This window comes from Lathamus discolor, chromosome 10, assembly GCF_037157495.1.
Source record: "Lathamus discolor isolate bLatDis1 chromosome 10, bLatDis1.hap1, whole genome shotgun sequence".
Lineage (NCBI taxonomy): Eukaryota > Metazoa > Chordata > Aves > Psittaciformes > Psittacidae > Lathamus > Lathamus discolor.
This window is the reverse complement of record NC_088893.1, coordinates 12,282,655-12,302,160: the sequence shown is the minus strand read 5'-3', so window position 1 is coordinate 12,302,160 and position 19,506 is coordinate 12,282,655. Positions and strand designations below refer to the sequence as shown.

General features: G+C 49.4%; 1 protein-coding gene across 1 annotated transcript; it reads left to right on the top strand.

Annotated features, from left to right (window-relative positions):
* Positions 1-42: 42 nt before the first annotated feature.
* Positions 43-16,626, top strand: FAF2 (Fas associated factor family member 2). The gene is made up of 11 exons (XM_065690138.1): positions 43-766; positions 8,144-8,212; positions 8,630-8,764; positions 9,456-9,532; positions 10,686-10,824; positions 12,130-12,215; positions 12,300-12,391; positions 13,802-13,979; positions 14,849-15,020; positions 15,232-15,375; positions 15,836-16,626. Exons 1-11 carry the CDS (start codon positions 704-706, stop codon positions 16,016-16,018), a joined length of 1,338 nt encoding a protein of 445 aa, XP_065546210.1. The 5' UTR covers positions 43-703; the 3' UTR covers positions 16,019-16,626.
* Positions 16,627-19,506: the final 2,880 nt, after the last annotated feature.

Sequence of the window (19,506 nt, the reverse complement as noted above, 5' to 3'; positions counted from 1 at the left end):
AACAGCTTCCTTCCCCGCAGCGGGCTGGAGCCGAAGCGGTCCCACTGTGGGCATGGGTGGGCGGAGCAGCTCGGTCCGCTCTCCCCACGCTCGCAGGACCGTGGTCCCGGGGCGCCTTCACCCCCCAGGCGCGTACCCGTAGCTCCGCGGGGCGGGAGCGGGCGGCCCCTCACAACCACCATCTTGACTGGCGGCCGCCATCTTGGGTGGAGTCGCCGCCGTTGTAACCGTCGGCGGGGCGGGAGGTGCCCGGGCAGGGCCCGCCGGGTGGCCGGCAAGCCGCCGCGGTGACAGGCAGCGCTCGGGGGGCTCCAGCCCGCACCCCCCCCAACCCTGTCGGGCTCTTAAGCTCCACTAGCGGGACCCGCTCCCACAGCTAAAGGCAGCCACCGCCGTCCTGCCCGGCCCCGGAAACGCCTGAGGGGCTTTCGGCACGTTTCGGAGCTCTTCGTGCGCCCGTCGGGAACACCCGAGCGAGGCCAAGCCCCGTTGCTGAGATTCGGGCATTTCCGGATAGGTCTGAGAGCGCCTCGGCTTCTCCGGGCCGCGCGCGAGCGTTTCCGGTTCCTACAGACAAAAGGCCACCGGCTTAGTAACGGCGCCGGGTGCCCGCGCGCTCCCTAGAGCCGGGGCGGAAGTGCGGGTGGTGGTTAGACGTCAGTTCCGGAGAGTGACGGAGCGGCGGGTCAGAGGCGGCAGCAAAATGGCGGCGCCTGAGGAGCGGGAGCTGACGGCGGAGCAGACCGAGAAGCTGTTGCAGTTCCAGGTGCCGCGGCGCGGGGGGCCCGTGCCGGCTGGCGGGAGCGGAGGAGGCGGTGCCGGACCAGTCCCACTGGCGCTGGGGGTCTGCCGGCCTCCGCCGGGCTGGGGGAACGGCGTTCAGTGAGAGCTGGGGCAGGCCCAGCATGGAGCTGAGCGCGGGGTTGTCGCGCCGGGACCGGGTGAGGGGCGAGAGGAGAGCGTCCGGCGGTCCCTGTCCTGGCGGAAACTCCCCGCGAGGGCGAGCGGAGCTCCTGTGTCGGGCTCGGGCTCTGCCGGGCTGGGGTTTCGCTGAGGGGCGGCCGGTGCTATGCGTGCCCTGGGTGCTTCGTTAGGAATGGTTCTGTCACCGGTAACTGGGGAGGCAGGAAGTGACTGCTGAATAATAAACCTCATTAACTGCGCACGGCAAAAATGCCTTGGTAAATACCGGGCATTTTATTTAGGTAGTCTGAAAAATTCTCTTTCCTGTCGTCAGTGGTGAATGGAGGAGCTTTTTGTGGAGCCTTGAGAGGGTCAGCCACAGGGTTTCTGTGCACTGTGGTTGCCCAGAAAATTGTTTTCAACCCTCATGGTTTGGTAACGTCCCTGCTGGGGGGAGGCCCCTGGGGATTGTAATGATCTAATCATGCTGCCTGCTGAATTAACATGGGCTGGGTTGCTTAACCTTTGGCTTGCCAAGGATTCCGGGTTGTTCAGCAGCTGAATAATTAAAACAACCAATCTGTAGATGTGGTTTATTGTGGAGAAGACAGTGCTGTGGAGCTGGAAAACTTCAGGCTGCTCAGTGAGAAGTGATTGAACATGTGAGTAATGAGAATGGTCTTCAGGTGTCTGGGGTTGGTTCTGAATTGTAGGGCATTGTGTGGTGTTCCTTGGATTGTAGAGTTCTTTTACAAGCACAGTGCTGACTTTCAGGAGTGTTTTGTCTCATTTTGTAGCTTCATATTAATTTTTTTTAAGACTCTAGTTTGCAGTGTTTTGGTGGGATGTGACTATAGAACTACAGGGCTTAAAGGGATTTGAGAGTTATCTAGTCCTGCTGCCCTCAGCTGAGGTAGGTGCAGGTTTCTCATCATTCCAGACAGATCTTACCAAGCCTTTACCTCCAAGCCAGGGGAATTCATTAATCTTCAGAAGCAATCAGTGTGCTGCAGTGTTCTTTTGTGACTGTAGCTATGAGGAAACTTTTTCTTATGGATACCCCCTCTAAATCTTTACTGCAAATTAAGCTGTTTGGGCAATCTTAACTTGCAGACTAAGGAGACAGAGCAATGTTAACATTGCTTTCAGAGTGCTACCTTTTCCGTGGTAGGTACAGGAGGTTTGAGCCCCTGCCTTATGCTGCACATCTCTGTGCAAAAGCTGTCCTCCAGCTCCCATTATCTCGCTGTATCAGTGCTCATTAATCTCCTGAATGTGGACAGATGGGACCAGCTGCACTCATCAAGGTCCCTGTTGCTATTTTCAAAACCCTGTGGGCAGCTGTGAAACTGAAGAATCCTGTTTCCGGGTGTTACCTGGTGTTGCCATGGGCAGCAGGCTGGAGGGGAAGCAGGACTCAGGAGGAGAAATTCATGTTTTAGTCCAGCTCCTGTTGAACCCTGGTTTGAAGTGGAGGGAAATGCTCCTTAGACCACAAAGGGAAGAAAATCTTTAGTTAGAAGACAGGTGTCATCCACAGCCTGATGTGAAAGATCAAGTCCAGAAGGTTTTTTATCCTTGGATCCTCATTCCTCTGTGTTGTGGTGTATATGGGATTAGCTTTTCACTGGGGCTGTGCTAATGATAGGCTGCACTGGTGATTCCTTCTCCTTTGGCACTTCCTTTCAGCCAGGTGTGGGCTCAGCCGTACTTGTTTCTTTGAGATGAGATAGAATAAATCAGCCCACCTGCAAAAGATTTCTTATTTCCTTTAGGTGGACTCTGCTAAATAATGTTTGCTGTTTGGAGGGGGTGGCTAACTCTCACTAAAATCCTTTGTACATTGCCATTGCTGCAAAACACTGCTTCAGGTGGCTTGTAAACCTTTCAGGGGTTCCTGTTGCCTTTACAGTGAGCACTCAAAGTATTTTCAAAGACAGCTTTACACGTATGTTGTGCTGCACCATTGTAAGTGATATGTACAATAGCCTGTGGTGGCAGAGCCTGGTACTTCTGCAGAAGGTGGCATGCCACTGTTAAGTGAATAAAGCAGGAGAGGACTAAGAGAGAATGGAGTGGGGATAACAAAGATGAGGTGAGCCATAGCAGACGGCCCTCACCAGTGCTACACTTAAATGGGAAGCCTTGAGCAAGAGCTGTAGACTGCCATCCACCCAGCAAACAGCTGTTCTGGGTGAAAATCCTGTTGCCTTATACTGTTTATTCTAGTTCTGCTGGAATTACTCCTCCCAAGGCAGAGAGGTAGATGCCTGCTGGCTTATCTGTTGCCAGAGCTGTTGGGGTTACAGTTTGAATACCTGCTTTTCATGAATCCCACTGATGTTTGCTCAGTGTGCTTTGGTAGTGCTCATATAAGCAGCTCTGCTGGCAGAAGGGTGAAAGCAGCAGCTCTCTTCCTATGCATGGGGCTGGATTAAGGCAATTGTCTGGCACCCTGTGACGGCAGGTTAATGGAGGGGGAAAAGGTACCACTATGGAGAGATAATTGGGCTAAATGTGAAATAAAAGCAGCAGAGCACTCACTCTTGCCCCCTTTCAGGCTCCCATTTGCTGCCAAAGCTTTGACTAATGTAAAGGAATAAAAGCATCTAAATTTTTTATCTGCCAAGATTTGGCTGTGTTGATATCTGTAGAGAGAAACTTGATGTGAACAGCTCAAGAAAGCTGTGGAGAATCCAGCTCCATTTGGGAGGTGGAGGAAAAGGCAGAGCAGCAGCAGTAGGATCTCATTATTGATCTGTGCCCATTAGGCTTGGGCTGATGTCTGATGTTCTAATATGCTAATGTAAAGTAGTGGAGTGTTATTCACAAAGGCAGAGTTAGCACTCATGATACCATCTCTGACTTCAGCTGGGGAAAACAAAAAGCTCAGGACTGAAAACATTTCTAAATTGAAGAGGAAGGAGGGAACGAACTCCAGGCATCTTTCCTGTTCAGTGTATTGTGTATCGATCAAAACCCTCACAAAGGCATTGGCTGTAATACACAAGGAGAAACCCCTCAGTAAAGGCTTTCTCCTGCTTGAAGTCAGATGTTCTTTACCCCTGGAAACACAATTCTCTGGTATTTGGCAGTGGGTTGGGAGTTAGGAGCGGTGCCCGTTACTGTCCTGTGGATTTGTATCTCGGTGTTTCAACATAGGAGCGTATCTGCAGAGGGAAGTTTCCCAAGTCCAGTTCACAACCTTTGTCTGCTTTGTGTGCTTTTGAAGCACATGGAGTTTCATTTTCCACTACGTTGTTGAGAAGATTGCAGCATTCTCAGCAGTCTCAAAGGTGAGAGATGCATTTATTATATTCAGCAGCAGCTTCAGTATGTTTTAAGGTAGCACTCTGCTTTCAGAGGTGTTTGAGATGGCAGTGTTGAACTTTCCTGGCATTTGTAGTGCTTAATATCTTGTTTTCAGAATATTATCCACTTTCTTGAGCTTGCATCTTCATTTATTTGAAGGCATGAGGCTGCTAGCTTAATGGGATTAATTCACCCAAGGGGGGCTTATCTTTTTCTTACTATGACTAAGAGATACAGTCTTTAAGATACACCCTTTAATGAGAGATTACAGTCAGTAGGAAACCAGTAGCTACTGATTTGAAGATACTGTTTATTCTCCTAGCCTTAGTGATACTAAGGAAATGCTCCTTTGTCTAATGTGAATAATGCAGCTTGCAGCTACCGCCAGAAATGCTGTAACTGGTGCAGTGGAAGTGATGCGGTGTTTTAAGTCTCTGATCTGTGTCTGTGGCTAAGGTGAAGCAGTGGCTGTAGAAGGTGCTGAGATAACAGTATAAAAGGTCCTTAGGGATGATAAGGAGCAGTATCAGTGCTTCCCAGCAAGTGTTGTTGAACTGACAGTTGAACTGTCTTCATGCAGTTCCTTACATTGGATGCAAGTCATTCTGAACCCATGTGTCTTCCAGAGCAGGCTGGAACTGTAGTGTGTCTTATGATGCATGTCAAAGTAACATTCAAAAAGGTGTTCAGTTTAAGGTACCTTTACACAGGCAGGTTTTTCCCTGCAGTGTTTGATTGTGCGGCTTCACTGATCAGAAGAGGCAGGAGCATGGGGCATGGTGCTGCTGGGCTGGTTCTGTCTCTTCTGTTCCTTGTTGAAAGCAACTGTATTGAGATGCTGAGGGGGGAAAAAAAGAGTAGATTCCCCTCCACAGAGAACTGCCATTGTCAAACTCTCACCAACAGTGTTCCTGTTGCTGTAATGATGATGGGGAAGGGGTGAAGTTTGCTGCCTTGTGCTCTGTTTCAGACCTACTGAGTAAATGCTGCAGTGCTTCAGTCCTCAGTAGGTGCATGTTGATAGTTCTGCCTGGCTGTTGCTTTGGTGCTGCTTTCTGACCTAAAACTGCTAAAACATTTGCATAATCTAAAAAGGAGAGAATGTTCAGCCATGAAGCTCTGTTGTTAGTTTAGAAACAAAGGTGTGAATGAGGTTCTGGAGCTTCTTGTTGTGATTTAGACCCAGCTGGCAACTAGGTACCATGAGCTGCTCACTCCTTTGTTCTTCCCCTGGCGGGATGGGGAGGAGAGTCAGAAAAAGGTAAAACCTAGGGGTTGAGATAAGAACAGTTTAATAATTGGAATAAACTAAAATGTAATAATAATTGTAATGAAAAGGGAGACAACAGAAAGTGGGGAATGAAACCCAAGAAAGACAAGTGATACACAACACAGTTGCCCACCCCGTGCTGACTGATGCCCAGCCTGTCTCCAAGCAGCGACTGGTGGCTCCCAGCCAACTCCCCCCAAGTTTCTATACTGGGCATGGTGGTCTATGGTATGGAATATCCCTAGGGATAGCTTGGGTCAGCTGTCCTGGCTGTGCCTCCTGGCTTCTTGTGCCTCTGCTCACTGGCAGAGCATGGGAACCTGAAAAGTCCTTGATCCAGGGTAAGCACTGCATAACAACATCTAAAACATCCGTGTGTTACTGGTGTTATTCTCCCACTAAAGCCACAGCACTGCACCAGCTACTAAGAGGAAAATTAACTCTACTCCAGCTGAAACCAGGACGCTTGGAAATCCTGCAAACACCAGCAGAATTTCCAGGCTGTTCAGGAATGTTGATCAGAGACTTTCAAGGCTTTGAAAAACATAAGATTGTGACTGTTGTAAAATCAAATTGAGTAAATTGTAGGTGCCTTTTAAGATGTCCTTCTACAATCTATTGTCCTTCTACCAGAACAATGAAGTGCTTCTGTAAGAGTTTGGGGTAAAAAAGGAAGTCAGAATGCAAAGTCTAAATTTTACTCAGTGAAGCACATCCTTAAAGAAAGGCAGTTAAACTAAAGCCCTAAATCATGAAGCTGAGCAATAAGCAAAGGTGTTCTGACAGCAACAGCCGAGTTCCTGAGCTTTATTTCTTCTGTGGAATTTACTTGCAAGGTGCTCCCTTGCAAGGACTTATGTTTTAATACATTGTTATACACCACCAGGCAGTGACTTGAAGTGCCTTTTTCTGGGCAGCTCCAATACCGTAGTGAATGTCAGCAAAGCTTTGAACAGTCCAGTTCTGTACAGCAGAATGAAACAATGGTGTTTGCCCAGTAGGCTGGGCAGAAGGTAGAAATCTGTGGAGACTTCATGAAAAAGAAGCCAAGAAATGCTTAAAAGTTTGAACTGAGCCGAGAGATTGAATAGCCCATTTGTCCACTGCATTACTTGGGTGGAAATAGCATGTGGAATGTATGAATGGGGGTAGGGAAGGGAATAGATGCACCATCCTTCTCCAGCAGAAAAAAACAATTCAGTGCATTCTGAAATGGTCAGTTTGTCCAGACTGCGCCGCGGGCTTTTGAACGGAGCAAGGAATGAGGCAGATAAAGAGCGGAATTTAATAGGTTTGCTATTGCTAACTTTTCTTGAGCCATCCAGAGAGCTGCAGCTTCTGTAGGGTTACACCAGCTGCCTGAGATGGTGTCTGGAGAGAAATCTGCCAGGTGAGAACACAGAGTGTTAAAAATCTGTGGAGTTCTCCTGTCAAAAATGACCTTGCTGGAGAAATAGTCACATTTCAGCACTCTCCTTCCATCACCAGCACGTTTTTGTGTTGAATGTTACGCTGCTTGTGACAATTATTGTCATTGGTTGCACCATCTGAATAGGTGCTTCTGAAGGGAGTGCTGTTTCCTTGGCTTTCTGTAGTCCAGTTTAAAAAAGAAACCCAAACTTAGTTTAATTTAAAATAAAAGCAGTTTCCTTCAAAATTGCAGCACTCTTGATGGTGTCACCTGCAATGAGCTTTCACTGATGGGTTCAGAGAATTATTGAAAGGGTGGCATCACATTTGTGGCTTTCCCATGGAAGTGCTTTGGCTCTGTGGCAAGAGATGGGGTTTACGGATCTGAAATGTCTGTTCAAACACACCTCACAGCGAGTGGTGCGGGGGGAGATGTGTTGCTGTGGCACAGTGACAGAGATGCTCACTGCAGCAGAGATTTGTCTCCATTCAAGGGGTGCTGACGAGGTTTCCTGTAATAACAAACACTGTTGTTTGATCTCTTGCACAGAAGTTCTGATTGGCATGGGGTTAAAATGCACCTTCCCAAACACTGGTGTGAGAGCCCAGTGTCTCTGAGGTCTGTCAGTGTTTCTGGACTGTGTATTCTGCTTTGGGTCCTGTCTGTGCTGGACTGGATTTAAATGCTTTTACTACAGCATGCCCTGAGATGTGGGAAAACTCTTTCATTGGTGCTTCATTTTGGGTTTAGTCTCTGTTTGTGGTTGTAGTGAGTGAAGTAATGGTCATCTTGGGTTTTTAGAAATGCTCTGCCTGTCTTTTATGTTGATGCTTTGTGGTGGTGTTTGAGGGCATATCCTTCCAGAGCGAGACTTGTGGGTAATGTTACGTTAGGCTGGGCTGAGTGCATTTGTAGTAACAGGCCTTGGGCATTGCTAACAATTGACTAATGCTGGAAGAGTGCAAAGGCCTGCTTGAGGTCTCTTGTGTGCTTATGGATTTGGGTTGGCTCAGGTTGCTCTGCTCATAAACTGAGAGCGGAGCACTTTAGAGTATTATGGCAGTGTGTTGCAGTAACTCCTGTCTGTGCTCATGTGTTGGAAAGAACAGTAAAAATGCAGCACTTCCCTGGCACTCGCCTTAGAAACAGGGAATTGTTTAGGTTGGAATAGACCTTTAAGATCATTGAGTCCAGCTGTAAACACTACCATGGCCGCCACTAAACCTGCTTTTATTCTCCTCCTTTAGGACCTAACTGGCATAGAGTCCATGGACCAGTGTCGTCACACATTGGAGCAGCACAACTGGAACATAGAGGTACCTCTCCAGAGAGGATTTGTAGCAGTTTCCAAGTCCTTGGGTTAAGTAGGGAATTCTGTGGGGAGGGGGAGCCCTAGTGGTAAGCTTTAATCTGTCAACCCCTGAATTTACACTAGTAGCTCTTTATAACAGTATCTTGATGCTGGTTTCAGGAACCACACACACAGCGGAGTTATGGCTGTGAACAGTCACTTGACTGGCATATGTCCTGTAGCACTGTACAGGCTGCCATGGAGAGGGCTTTCCATCCAGGGAAGAGTATTGGTGGTTATAGTTTGTAATGAGTTGTGTTTATCCAGTGCTCTGGGGCTATGGACAAATCATACTTGCAGTTAGTGTCCAAAGTATAAAAAAACATATTTTCTGCCATCCTTAAATGTCTAAAACCTCCCTTTGCTCTTTCTTGTGTCAAAGGCAGCTGTACAGGACCGACTAAATGAACAAGAGGGTGTCCCAAGTGTCTTTAATCCTCCTCCATCCCGGCCGTTGCAGGTCAATACAGCTGACCACAGGATCTACAGCTATGTTGTCTCAAGGCCACAACCAAGGGCAAGTTATCTTAGAGTGGATTTTGTCCAGATTCTTGAGTGACTCTGTGAACAACAACTTGCAAGCAGGGAAGGGAGTTGTTTTTGTTGTATGCTGTTAGCTCCTTTCTAAATATGTTACCTTCTGAAAACAAAATGTAGAGCTTCAGCCTCTATTACTGCTGCGGGCACTTTCTCTGTGGTGTGATTCACACTATGAAACAACATTCTTTGTGTCATAGAATGACTTGCTGTGCTGTAGTCAAGCTTTTTGATCAGTTCAGTTGGAACAAAGGACTGTCTGCTTCATATGGTAGAGTGATAATGGGGGTTTTATCTTTTAGAGCCCCCTAAAATGTATATTAACTTCAATACAGTATCAGTGACTTGCATTAGTGTTTCACGAACAGATTAGCATGAGTCCTCTTAGACTCAGTGCTGTTAATCCCTTTGTACAGTTAAGAAAATTAGCACAGAGCAAAAGCATTGCTGCTTGAATAGTGCTGCTGGTTTTTAGACATGTCACGTTAAATTCTGCATGAACCGTGTCTGTCACTTATATGATTTGGTGTGTCTGAAGCCATAAATATTGCTGAGCTTCTTTGCAGTGGTTGGAGCACTGATGTTCCCATGTGTGCTTGATGCTGGGGGACAGCTTTAACAGGTCTGTTCCTGGGGTGGAGACTGTTCTGATCCTTTGTTTGTAATTGCAGGGCCTGTTAGGATGGGGTTACTACTTCATAATGCTTCCATTCCGATTCACCTATTACACATTACTCGATATATTTAGGTAAGTAATTTTTGTGCTGACTCATGTACTGACTGCATCAAGACACACAGGCTTGGATTTGGCTGTACCTCTGTGACTTGGATGTTTAATGGCAGATTTTTCCATTTATTTGCTCAGCTGGACTTATCTGTAGCCTTGTAAGGTTCCTACACTGTTTTGTAAGAAATAATCTTTATTGCAGAAAAATAGAGCATCTTGCAGCTCTGTACATTAAATATTGAATTGGAGTTGTAACTCCATATGGCTTTACAGTTGGAGTGCCATACAAATGAAATGCAAAACAGGATCAAACCATCCAGTGTTCTTGGACAAGCAACTTGATGAGAATGATGTCCTGTTGGGCTGGGCTGCAGGTTAGCCTGCCCTAATCCCTGTATTTGGTAAAACCCAGACTGTAAACACCTCTGGGTTCCCCTTCAGTGTCTGTTGCTTCTTCCCCATTTACTGCCCTGAAGGGCAAGTTCATCCTCACAGCATTCATGGAGAGAAAGGGGAATGCTGACATGTGGTAAATATCCAGCAGTCCCAGTCCTGCCATCTGCATTGGTTTGGCCGTTTCCTGTGCTGTATTACTTTTTTTTTTTTTTTTGCCTTAAAGACTTTTCTGAAGTTCAGTGTAATTTCTCCACATCAGTAGAACCAGATAACATTCATACCTTCCTTGCAATGAAACTTTTTCCAGCCTTGGAGGAATGGTTGTTGCTTCTGTGTGCATTGGACTCCTCGTGTAATGTTCTCTGTCTGCAGCTCTTTGCATTCTGGAATTGTTAGTCTTGGGACAGAAGAAATGCAGTTTTCAAAGTTACCTGGACAAAACTGTGTGGCTTTTAACAGCCCAGCTTTGGCTAAATTCTTCAGACCTTATAGTGTTGGTGTGGCTTATGCCTGATGCTTCAGAGGAAGTCAAAATTGTCAATCACAGAGAATTCAGATATACACTGATGGCATGAGATGCTATTTGCCTGTGGGATGGTTTTTGTAGCAGTGGTATCAGTTTGTAGCAGGTGGCAGTTTAGGTTGTGATTATAAATGTTCAAGGGTCTCAGCTGTGACATTTTTCCTCTTTTATGAATACCAGTGGCTCTGTGGAAAAGAAAACCTGTTCTTCAGAAAGTCAGTAAGCTGAATTCAGTGTCCTTTGCTTCCTTCCTAGGTTTGCTCTGCGTTTTATACGCCCTGATCCTCGTAGTCGGGTCACTGACCCAGTGGGGGACATTATTTCGTTTATTCATATGTTTGAGGAAAAATATGGGAGGATACACCCTGTCTTCTACCAGGGAACTTACAGCCAGGTCAGTGTCACATGTTGGTGCGTAGATCCTGGGGAGATGGAGAGTGGGGATTTTGCCAGACAGTATCAGGGCCTACCTGGCAGAATCACTTTTATCTAAAAGCTTAGTGTTTGTCCCCAGATTCTAACAGGGTAATGGAGAGCTAGGGAACAAGTGTATTGGAAAACCAGTGTCTGCCAGGCTTGATGGTATGCTGAGTCTGCAAAGCTGGAAAGCAAAGCTGCTCTGAGTGTTCCTCAACCGTCTGTACAGCCCTGTAGCTGACAGCTATTCTTTGTAATGCCGCCTTTGTTTTCATAAACTGATGTGGTATGCCAAAGCCTGTCCTTCTGTTCACCCAATTGGGATTGACTGCCTGGGCTTGTATTACAAAGCAACTCCAGAATCTGGGGTAGAACCTCAAAATCGTGAGAGGGAGACCTGGAAGAAATTATGGGTGGTGAGAGTTCTGCACGTTAGACCTGGACTTATGGTGCCCTCTGTAAAAGAGGGATGCTCAATGGGTGCTGCCTCTTCTGTAGCTTCTCTCAGCCTGGCTGAGGGAAGGGCCTCCTGCCACAGTGCATCCCAGCAGACAGTTGGATCAGCACTGCTTCCTGCATGCTAGGGAGGAATGTGCAGTCCGTATCTGCTCCTCACTGCACAGTGATGGAGCACGATGCCTCCGCAGCTCTTCTGGCTCCTCTGTCTTGCTTGGAATCCAAACTTCAACAGTCATGGAATGGTTAGGCTACCAAAACTCAGTGCCAGTAAAACAGGGAGCTTATTGTGCACTTATCCTGTGGTCTCATTAAGAAATGGTCTAGTTAAGAAATGGGTTTGTGGAATCCAGAGACTGTAGATGCAAAAAAGGGTTTTCTTTTGTTTGCCTTTTGCTCTGTTGGGGACTGCAGCATTATTAAGTTATCTTTTTTTAGTAGCATATTCATTTGATGTTGTCTGAAGATTGTGTTCTGTAAGGGCTCAAGTGGAAAGCTTATCCTTGGCTGCTGGGAGACTGAGAGATGAAGGAGGGTTCTTCACTGCAGCTGGTCTGGCAGGGCAGTGGGGGGTGGTTTTGCTCTGAGTTGTGTTCTCCAAAGGCACCTCCTGAAACAAGTGAGGGAACACAGCTGTAGCCCTCTTAAATGAGGGTTTAGTCAGAAGGGCTGACAGGTTCATCCTCCACTGTTGCTTCATTAAAGCCATGTTAATGGCAGAGTAATGGCCCAGGTAAATGTTGTGGAGCTGTGTCCCACATTGTGGATGCTGCTTTCCCCTTGCCTAGAGCCCCTGTAATGTTACCTTCTCTGCTCTTCTGCCAAGGCACTGAATGATGCCAAGCGGGAGCTGCGCTTCCTTTTGGTTTATCTTCATGGAGATGACCACCAAGATACGGATGAATTCTGCCGGTAAGTAGGAGAATGTTAGAACCAAAAGGTTATCTTGGCACTTTAAATGCAGCTTCACTCACACAGTTTCTTCTCATCCCTTAGCAATACACTGTGCGTACCTGAGGTGGTCACCCTCATAAACACCAGAATGCTCTTCTGGGCTTGTTCAACCAACAAACCAGAGGGATACAGAGGTGAGTGTGTCCCTCTTGGGCTTTACCTGTCCCCTCCTGACAAGTCAGATGCTCTTTGACCACCAAAATGTGTGTGAAATGCGCTGTTGGTTTTTGTGCAAGCAGACAAGAGATTTCAGGGTTGCATGGGGAAGTACATGCTTGGATGCCAGGGAAATACCCTCTGCTCTTTGCCTCCACTGTCTGTGTGTTTCCGGGCAGTCCTGGTGCTGTGCTCTCTGTTGTGGGCCTTCAGGTTGCTTTCAGTGCCTTGTTAATGGGAGTTAGTGGGTGTGTGCTGAGGATTAAACTGATGCAGAAACAAGTATCTGGCTAGCTGTGCCCTTAACACTGGCTGGTGTTATGCCTGAAGCCAGGAGTGACTTGTTAGGTACATTCTTCCCTTTCTGAGGCAGACATGTTTACTCCACACCCAGTCTGTCTCCTCGAAAGTCCTCAGTGAGGTCCTTTTAAGTACTGTCTTTCAGAGCTGTTGATGCCTGGCCTGCCAGTGTTCTGGTAGGGTTTTGCTGCAGATGGAGCCCTTCCCAAGTTCTGTTCATGTCTCCTGTGTTGCTTCTCTCCTGCTGTGAAACAGGAAGGGTCAGGCCTGGAGTTCTGGAGTACTAAATCTGGGTCATTCTCGGCTTCATAGTTGAGCTACCAGCTAAGGACTCCTTGAAAGAGTGGCTTTCTAAGGAAACATTCTTTTACTTACTGCTGTTTCATTGCTGCAATGCTTCGGAGTCATAGCCTAGAAAGCAGAGCTGGAAGGGATTGTGGCCTTTCATTTAATCCATGGGGTGCTCTGGTTTCACTTGAAGGGCTCCACTGGTAATCACTGCTCCAAGCTGCATATTGTGCCATGTGTGTTTTGAGGAGGGGGTGATCAGCAGCCATAGGTGAACAGTACCTTAAAAGCTCCTGAACTGCTTCATTCCCTGTCCCAAGAGAGAGCCCACTTCTGGCAAAACCAACTTGGATTTGTTCAGAAATGTCCAGGATGGGCACCGTCATCTGCCCATGATGGTGTTTTCCGGAGTCTGGCCACCCTTAATCATCTCAGCAAGCATTTCCCTGTGCTTGACCAGTGTTTCTTTTCCTGCAGTTTAAGCCTGGGGCTTTTTGTTCTGTTCTGAATGGAGATTCAGAGCAGTTTACTTCCTTCCTGCTTGAATTCAAGAACCTTTTTGGTCACTTGAAAGCTTATTTTTTTTTCCCTTCAGTCTCTATGCTCCAAGCCACTTCCTCCCTTTGCTGGTTTATAGGGTTTAGTTTGACAAAATAGAGGCTGAGGCCTCCTGTGCCTTGATATAGTGGCTGTAGAAGCTGCTTTGGTGATGGGAAGGCCCTTGGTGATGTAAAATGCTTGTGCTGTACGCCTCGCTGGCCCTTCTGGATGGGGCAGTGATGGTCGTGCCTGTTTCCCAGTCTCCCAGGCTCTGCGAGAGAACACATACCCATTCCTGGCTGTGATCATGCTGAAGGATCGCAGGATGACAGTAGTTGGGCGGCTGGAAGGCCTTATCCAGGCTGATGACCTAATTAATCAACTGATGTTCATCATGGATGCCAACCAGACATACCTGGTGTCCGAACGCCTGGAAAGGTATGATGGGACCTGAGCTCCAGTTATGCATGCCTTGAGAAGGCAGGCTCTGCTCTGGTCTGCCCGCCCTCCCTCCAGGCACCATTTGTAGGCAAACAGATTGTTACCTCCTGTCCTGTAACATATCCCATGGGCTCCCCTCTTCCCGGTGGGATCACTGGTCCATAAATTTAGATCGCCCTATAGCCAGGGAGCTGGGTGTGTTGCCCACAACTGAAAGGTGAGCGTGAGTGCTCTGCTGCTCTCTGCAGCTGGAGCAGACCCTTAGCCTGCTGGAGCTTTACAGGTAAAGCTCAGATGGTAGAAGCCAAGCAGGAGCGAAGGCACTGCAGCCAGTTGGTGAGCAAGAGCTGCTGGCTGGGATGGCTGTCCTGAATTTGCACTGTTTCTGGTAGTGCCTCACAAGCAGGAGCTCCAGCCCCTGATAGCTCTGTAGGGATGTGCAGACTTTGTCCAAAGTAGGGTGCTGCCCTATGGTCTTCTGTCTGCCCCTCTGCCCCATGCTTTCTGTGGCGACCCAGTAACGTTTTGATGCCTCTGGTTTCTGAATTGTGTGAAGAATTAGGCTGAGGAGGTAAAACCGTGAAGAGTCTCAAGCAGGAGGCAGAAATCCTGGGCACTGTTATGTGCTGTCCACTCTGCCATGCTGCAGTGGGTGAGGAATTGTCTGTGTTCAGTTCATGCCAACTCAGTGGAGGGGACATAGTTTGTGTGCTGGGAATGTGGAAACCCTGCTTGCCTTTCCAGAGCTTGTGGTGCTCCTGAGGCATTACCTGATGTGTGTGCTCCTATGAGCTTGAGGCTGTACTTGCACCCTCGGGTCTGCCATGAGCCTGCTAGCCCTGACTGCTCCCTGCTCTTCTTTGCAGGGAAGAGAGGAACCAAACCCAAGTCCTGAGGCAGCAGCAGGATGAGGCATATCTCGCATCCTTACGTGCAGACCAGGAAAAGGAGCGCAAGAAGAAGGAGGAACGGGAGATGAAGAAGAGGAAGGAGGAGGAAGTGCAGCAGCAAAAACTAGCAGAGGAGAGGCGGCGGCAGGTGAGAGCAGAAGGAATGCTGGAGAGGCTGCTGTGCCCTGTGGGATGCTCACGCTGTGTCGGAGCAGTGCCTGCAGTAGGGCTTCTCTTGGAGCTGCTTGTCTTGCTCAGGGCTTGAGTGTCCTCAAACCTCCTAGAGTGGCTGTGCTGCAAGGGACAAGCACAGAGGCCAGTTCAGTGCTGCCCACTGCCCCTGTCCGTCTCCTTTGCAGACGCTGCAGGAGGAGAAGGAGCGCAAGTCGGAATGCCTTCCCCCCGAGCCACATCCCGATGACCCAGACAGCGTCAAGATCATTTTCAAGCTGCCTAATGATTCCAGAGTGGAGCGGCGATTCCACTTCACACAGTCCTTGACGGTGAGCTTGGGGCAGAGCTGATGGGGCTTCCCAGGGTATAAGAGGGTCAAGAGATTCTCCAAGTGACTCAGCAAAGCTTTGGTTCCATTGGACTTTGCCAAATGGTGACTTTTGCCAAGAGCCTCAGCAGGCAGAGTTGTTCCTGGGTAGGGAGGGTATTGTGGGGCCTGGACCCACCAGCTTGAAAGAGATTAGAGGGGAAATGGAAGAAACTTTTTCTTCTCCTTGGACTCTGGTGGTTCTTTATTAAATAATGGAGTAGGGAGAGCCAGAAACAATGTCTGGACTCCCCAGGTGCTCTGAGAAGTCCCGTTTCACACATGCTAAGAAAATGGCTCTCATGTCTGCAGCGCAGTGATGGTGCAAATTTGGTGCTGCTCCCCCCATGAGATGCCGTGGCTGCAGCCTGGCTGTGTCATTGCTCCCCCCGCTGGCAGTTATTCCTGTGCTCCTTTCCCAGGTGATCCACGACTTCCTGTTCTCCTTGAAAGAAAGCCCTGAAAAGTTCCAGATTGAGGCCAACTTCCCTCGCCGGGTCCTGCCCTGCCTCCCCACAGAGGAGTGGCCCAACCCACCCACATTGCAGGAGGCCGGACTCAGCCACACGGAAGTCCTCTTTGTGCAGGACCTCACGGACGATTGATGCTTCTTTCCAGCAGCCACACCATGGGAAGAGGAATTCATATTATTATTATAATACAATATTTTTTTTAAATGACTGCGTACAAAAGAGGGATCAGAGACCACGTGGCCTGTGCTGAGTGTGTGTGCACTGGCGAGAGGAAGTGTGTGTGTGTGTGCGTGGCCTCACACACCCCCGTGCACAGCCATCCCCTACACTTGGAGGGCAGAGAGGGAGGGGAGCTGGTGTTGCCCCTCCGACCTCCCTGGGGAGGACCAGGAATGGCAGCTCTTGGGAATTCTTGCTTTTATTGACGACAATAATAATAAAACCCCCGACAACCTGAACATCTCGTGAAGATTTTGATACTGCTGCTCCTGCCAGCCAGAACCCCGGGCTCCTGAATGTGCTGGGAGTGGGGTGGGAAGGGCTGGACAGAGTCTCTTCAGCTTCCCTCCATGTATAAATATCTTTCCTTTTAATATTTCTCTTGCTTTGTAATGACCAAAGGAGAAGGGGGTTGACTGTAGTATTAACTTTTTTGATAAAGAGCTGGTTCGATTCTTACCCGTGTGGGGTCTTGCCCAGGGTTCTTAGCCTGCGTAGTGTAATAAACTCTGCCTCTAGCATGTCTGTGCCAATGCTGTCTGCCTATGCCCCCTGCCCCAGCTGGGCGCCAGGGAGGGGGTTCCAGCTGCTGCACCTCAGCTGTTGGCCTTGAACTGGTCCTTTTGTTCTGCGTGAGACAGGAGTGTGCATAGCACAGGGGAGCCAGTGCTGGGGTTGCTGCTGGCCTGTGGCAATGAGCTCTGGGCTGAGGCTGGGGAGGAGGGAAATGGCCCTTCCTCTGCTTGTAGGGCTGGGTCAGCCCTTCTCGCTCAAGTCTGAGGTGTAAAAGATTACATGCAAAGTGGGTGTAAGCCTGGTGCCCCTGGGACTTGGTCATGGTTGAACTGTGGTGCTGTCAGCCCCTGCCTAAAGGGAAAGGGGTGTCAGCATGTCCCTTTCCTACCTGCTGGTGCCCTTTCTGAACAGGCAGCCATGTGCTTGTTCTGCATGAAGCACAGAAGGGAGCAGGGAGCTCTCTCCATCCCACTGTTTCTGCGAGCTGTAGTAAATCAACACTGCTACCCTGGCATTTTTAACATTGAGAAGGAACTTTTCATTTTCCTCCTGAAGAGCTCTTCACCATTTCTGGCCTTCTGGAGCAGTTTGGTCTGGGGGGTAGCAGCCTTGCTCTCATCCTTGAGGAGCTGGAGCTCCCGCCCTCCTGTTGCTTGAAGTGCCAGCCCGGGGCTGCTGCGGTTGCTGGGGCCAGCCTGGCTGTGCTGGTTGGGTACCCAGCCAGGGTGTGCAGGGATCACCTGGGTGCTGCTGGAGCCACCCAGGAGGATGCGCTGTCCCAGGGTGGCAGCTGTGAAGGATCTCCATGTGAGAATGAGGGTGTCCTTTGTGCTGCTGGATCAAGACCCCTCTTTTGATCAAGCAGCAGAGGGGCCACAGCACAAAAAGGATGTGGAGCTGTTGGAGTGAGTCCAGAGGAGGGCAATGAAGATAATCCAAGGGCTGGAGCACCTCTGCTCTGGAGCCAGGCTGAGAGAGCTGGGATTGTTCAGCCTGGAGAAGAGAAGGCTTTGGGGAGACCTTACGGCAGCTCCCAGTGCATAAACGGGCGACAGGAAACCAGGAGAGGGGCTTTGGACAAGGGCCTGTAGGGACAGGCCAAGGGGAATGGCTTGAACCTGCCCGAGGGGAGAGCGAGATGAGCTCTTAGGCAGAAGCTCTTCCCTGTGAGGGTGCTGAGGCGCTGGCACAGGGTGCCCAGAGAAGCTGTGGCTGCCCCATCCCTGGCAGTGCTCAAGGCCAGGTTGGACACAGGGGCTTGGAGCAAGCTGCTCCAGTGGCAGGGGTCCCTGCCCGTGGCAGGGGTTGGAGCTGGAAGAGCTTTAAGGTCCCTTCCAACACAAACCTTTCCATGATTCTACGACCCAGCCAACTCACGCTTCCACCCTGGGCTCTCCAGGTCTCCCCTCCAAACCCACTCTCTGGGGCTCTTCCCCTGCTAAGTGATGGCCTGGGGACACCCATCCCTGAGCAGACCATGAGCTCAGGCCTCAGCCCTCCAGCCCCACACAGAGACAAGAGCCGGGGCCCAGCGTGTTGGTATACATCATACATTTATTAGTGAATATCCCTCTCAAAATCAGCCACAACATTAAAAAAAATAATGATTGCACTACTTGGTCAAGCAGAACTAGCAACTTTCATTTTAAAAAAAGTACAAATCTGTTAAAAATTTCAATCAGTATAATACACATATATATAATACAACATACTAGTTATGTTAAATGCTACAAAACCAATATGATTCCAATGGAATGGAAAAAAAACAAACACTTTTAGAGCTTTTAAGAACCTTTTTTTTTCTATATATTAGCCTTTTTTCAAATACATACATGGGAAAAATGAGGTAACTGTAAAATGTGCAAGTAACAGAGCAAAAAAAATTATATATATATATTTATATATATATATATATATATAAAAACTTTCTAACACAGAACACACGTCCTAGCACCTTCCGGGGAGCCGCGGGGGCCGCGGGGGTCCCACCGGAGGGCCCGGGGACTGGTATAATAGAACAGTAAACAGTCCACTATCCCACCACAGGAAATCATTGGTAAACAGTGGTATCTACAGCGCAGTCAGCAATCACAAACACCCTAAATAATTGTTTTTTAGTATTTTTTTTTTTGTCATTTTTTCTTTTTGTTATTTTTTTTTTTTCTTAAATGATACTTTTAGCTGCTCATTGGAATAAATTCTGCAGCACACGAGCTGTGAGCTTTCGAGTCGCCGTCAAAGGACCGTAAGGCTTTCCTGGCTCCCTGGGCACCGCGAGGGCGGGAGGGGAGGAACGGGGGGGGGACGGGGGACACGGGGCGTCTCCGGGGGGCACGGGGACTCCTTTGGTTATCAGTCACTGAGTGAGGGACGGGGAGGGGGCCGGGGTCCTGCCCAAGGGGCACCGAGCCCAGCGGTGCCAGTGCCCGCGGCGGAGCTGGTGGCGTCAGGACGGGGCCATCGGCCTCGACGCTCCGCACGTGGGACCGCCAAGGCTGGGGAAGGGAGGCAAGGGGGAACTGGCCAATAGCGACACGCCGCCTGCCGTCCCCCCCGCACCCGATTGGCTGAGCGGAGACCTCCTGATTGGCGAGAGGCCCCTCCGGACCAATGGCGTGGCAGCGCAGGCAGCGCGGTCCCGCTCCCCTCCACACGTGCCCCCGGCCTCGCACCGGGCCGCTGCCTGGGGCCAGCCCCGCCGCCGGCCCCCCGCCCCGCGGGGAGCGGCCCCCCGCCACCCTTGCACACGCCGCCGCCTCCCGCTCGGAGGGGCGCAGGCCCCGCGGGGACGGCCCTGAAAAGTCTCACGGTCCTGCTGTGGCGTTGCGGACATGTGCAGTACAGTGCATGGCAGTATCAGCTGAGCACAAAAACCCCTCTCCCCA

Bases quoted from the DNA above. Each gene is read 5' to 3' on its own strand.
- FAF2 (XM_065690138.1), top strand. From the start codon at position 704: ATGGCGGCGCCTGAGGAGCGGGAGCTGACGGCGGAGCAGACCGAGAAG. The intron at 10,825-12,129 runs GTCAGTGTCACA...TCTTCTGCCAAG, and splicing joins ACCAGGGAACTTACAGCCAG to GCACTGAATGATGCCAAGCG. The intron at 13,980-14,848 runs GTATGATGGGAC...TCTTCTTTGCAG, and splicing joins GTGTCCGAACGCCTGGAAAG to GGAAGAGAGGAACCAAACCC.